At 37.5% G+C, this 3676-nt stretch overlaps 1 protein-coding gene across 1 annotated transcript; it reads left to right on the plus strand.

Annotated features, from left to right (window-relative positions):
* Positions 1 to 842: 842 nt before the first annotated feature.
* Positions 843 to 2486, plus strand: LOC111894778 (phytochrome-interacting ankyrin-repeat protein 2). The gene is made up of 3 exons (XM_023890878.3): positions 843 to 1524; positions 1735 to 1906; positions 2023 to 2486. The coding sequence occupies exons 1-3, from the start codon at positions 1390 to 1392 to the stop codon at positions 2250 to 2252; spliced, it is 537 nt and encodes a 178-aa protein (XP_023746646.1). The 5' UTR covers positions 843 to 1389; the 3' UTR covers positions 2253 to 2486.
* The last annotated feature ends 1190 nt before the right edge of the window (positions 2487 to 3676 follow it).

The following is a 3676-nucleotide window of genomic DNA, read 5'->3' on the forward strand; positions in this document are numbered from 1 at the left end:
AAACATTACCATGTATGTGAACTATGAGACGGGTTAACATTAGACCTTACAAACGTGTCGTGTCGGGTTCGTGTCGTGTTAAGACATTAAACGGGTTGAAATGACTTGACCCTAACCTGACTCGTTTAATTATCATGTCGTGCCGTGTCAACCCGTTTATTTTCGTGTCGGTTTCGTGTCGGGTTTCGAGTTAAGGTTTAGACCTTGTAAATATGTTGTGTCATGTCGGTTTGAAATATTTTAAAGGTTGGAAAGTAGGAGTTATGGAGGCAAGAAGGAAAAAGTGAAATACTGGAGTTATGTGATGGAATGACAAAATTTATAGTAAGTTTATAAGGAAAAATGAAAAGAGTTAAAGTTGGGGAGCAAAGGGATAAGTGGTGAGGATGACTAAACATAAGTAACTTTGAAAATTTGAGTATTATTTATAATTATTGAGTTTGGCCCACTACAAGTCTATAACATATGATATATTTATAAAAATATGAAATTTATAATAAAGAATATATAATTAAACGAGTCGTATTCGAGTTGAAAGTCTTGACCCTAACCCTACCCGTTTAATTATCGTGTCGTGTCGTGTCAACCCGTTTACATAACTATGTCGAAATCTCTGACCCTAACTCGTTAATTTCGTATCAGATTTTCGTATCGTGTCATGTTTTGCTATTTCTAGTTAATAGAAGTCTTTTGGGATGCGCTTAGGTGAAAAACACACGAACCTAATTTTGATTACTAATTTACGGAGGGTTGCATAAGATTAGGTTGAGTAGTCAAGGGGTTGAAGTGCAAATTTTAAAGTGGGAGGCTGGGAGCCCAATAAATTGAGACACAAATATCCAAAATCCGACACATCTATTCGATCTCCATTGCCAAGAAGTCTGCAAAATCTAGGGTTTGTGTTGCGTCTTAAATTCGATCTCATCTTTCCCAAATTATTTAAATTTCCCACATGAAACCGCCAAACTCATCACAAATCGTAGTGGGATTTCTCTGAACTTCTATATCTAGCGTTTGTATTCGATTTAAAATCATCAATTAAGCTTTTTCTTGGGATTTGTTAATATGTTTGATATTTCTTGCCTGCCATCATCATCGCTTTCTTTATTCGTGATTAAGCTTCAAAATCTCCGTGTGCTTGGTCCTGGATTGAATCCTTTCGCTCCCTACAACATGGGCAATCATTTCTGCCGCTAAGTTTTTTCGTTTTCGTTTAGTTGTTTACTCAAAATCATGTAAAAGAAGTCGTCAGATCTTCGATTCGAGTGGTTTTTCTAGTTCACCAATTAGGGTTCTATTGTTTTAAAAAGCAAACGTTTTTAGTTAATTTCTACACATATATCTGTTCTGTTCTGTTTAATTTGGGTATATTACGCAAACGATTGAAGAATGACCCAAGATTACTTCTTGGTTCCGAATGGCCATCGGAGGCGCATCAGGCGCTCCATCAGTTGTGGGAACGATAGGGACGACAGAGGCTGGACTATGCTTCATGTTGGTGCTCGGAAAGGGGATCTTAAAGAGGTGAAATGAACCTACATTATTTTCAATGAATACTTTAGTTAAAGTAGCAAATCGTATGCGTAGCTCATTTCTGTTCAGTAATCTAATCTTCCTTTCTAAGAGGCAAACACATTATTGTTTAAATTGTTGATGAAGTTTATAGTTATGGAGAACAAATCAAAATAGTATATTATAAAGAAACAATTTGATATTGGTTTTTGTTAATTGTAGGTTAAAAGACTTCTCGATGAAGGAATGGATGCAAATGTTGCAGCATTAGGCCCCAAATCGCATGGGGTAACCCCTCTTCATCTTGCTGCAAAAGGTGGTCATGTAAAGGTTATGGATGAGCTCCTTGAACGTGGTGCTAATATTGATGCAAGAACCAAGGGCGCTTGTGGCTGTAAGTCCATTACATCTCTTCATGTAACAATGATGTAAAAAAAAAAGAATTAAAAACACATCCATAATGCATTGATTATAGAGAAAGTTGATTACTTGTGTTGTCGTAAATGACAGGGACTCCACTACACACTGCTGCAAAAGAGAAAAACAGAAAGGCGATAACATTTCTGATTGAAAATGGTGCATTCTTGCCTGATAACATGGAGGATACGAGGTTTAATCCACCAGTCCACTACTGCCATGGTCTGGAATGGGCTTATGATGAGATGAAACGTGTTCAACAAGAAAGTGGCTCAGGCTCATCATCAGGGGAAGGGGAAGGCTCATACAGCTCTGAAAGCTAAGTGTTTTGACTTTCAAGTAAACATGTTGACCACAAACTATATAAATATTTCTGCTGCTTGGTTTGGGTGTTTGTGTGTTGATTGTGTGTGTTGACTATGTGAAAAGTTTGAAGTTGGTTTGTCTTGTTGAGAATCTTGAGATCCATGGATTTGATTGTGGATGGAATTGGTCTTAATAAACGATGAAATGGGTTTATTTGAATGTTAAAAGGGAAATATACTATCTATTTATTATCTGGTATAGAGTTATTTACTAAAATGATTATTTTTAGGGTCTTAATATTATATTTTTGAAATGATTTGCAAGTTTTGTTGATACAAACTTCAGTCATTGCGAAATGGCTGATCGAGGCTATGAAAGGGCGATGATGAAGAACAGAGGGAGGGTTTTAGAGGGACTTGGAACGACTAAACCCTACTTGCAGATTATATTTTTGAAACTATAAAGAGCCTTAAAAAATGTTGAGTGTTCTTTTAACACTGCCTCAATTTGAATTGAAAATAATATTGTATGCCTTATAAAACTACAATGAGCAGACGGGATAGCTTAAAAGGCTAAATTGAACTTGCAATGAGAACATTTTTACTATCCATGGATCCACCTGCGTAAGGTTGAGGGGTATGGTCACTACATGTTCATTAGAAAAGTGATGCCACTTATGTGCCAAATCACATTCACTATATGTTCACTAGCCCTAGGAAATGGTTATCACACCATATTGACATGAACTTGTTTTTGGATTTTTAGAAACGCGGTTAATTTTCTGGGTCGATATCCGGTTGCGGTTTTGCGAAAAACTTATGAGTTTTTTCAAAAATTTCTCCAAATACGTCTTTTCTACTCGCTTTTCCGCTTGAAGACACTGTTTTTTTCTCTTTGTCCATTCCCAGCGGTTGACAAAGTTGGACTTCCGGTGGACCCTCCCCTTCGGTGTCGTCGAAGTCTTCGTTGATGTCGACACCAAAACCCACATCCGACTCGGAAGTTCTTGGTCTTTTGTTGGAGCTGGTGGTCGATTCCGAATGCAAAGTTTTAAGGATTATTTTGGACCCTTACAACAAATTTCCCTCGCTTTTTGGTGGCCGAATGCTTTACTGCCGTTGGTGACCTTGTATTGTTGGCAAGCGGTTGATAGAATATTGAAATCGTTGCTACCATTTTTATGCATATTTTTCAGATTTTCAAATATGTCGTTAAACTTAGTGTAAGTCGCTCGTAGTTCACGCCATTTCCATTAACCGCGTCGTACGTTTGACCCGTTTGCCTTCCCAAAAGCAAGTAAAAGAGATCTAAAACACGACCCTAAAAAACTGTTTTCCGTTTGTGCGTTGCCCGTCCTTGAGTCACACGATATAGGAATCCAAGCTTTAGTCAAAGCCTCATCCTCATCTTCGTTCCAAGCTGTCCTTTTTCTTTATGTAGC

Source organism: Lactuca sativa, chromosome 5, assembly GCF_002870075.4.
Source record: "Lactuca sativa cultivar Salinas chromosome 5, Lsat_Salinas_v11, whole genome shotgun sequence".
NCBI classification, from domain to species: domain Eukaryota; kingdom Viridiplantae; phylum Streptophyta; class Magnoliopsida; order Asterales; family Asteraceae; genus Lactuca; species Lactuca sativa.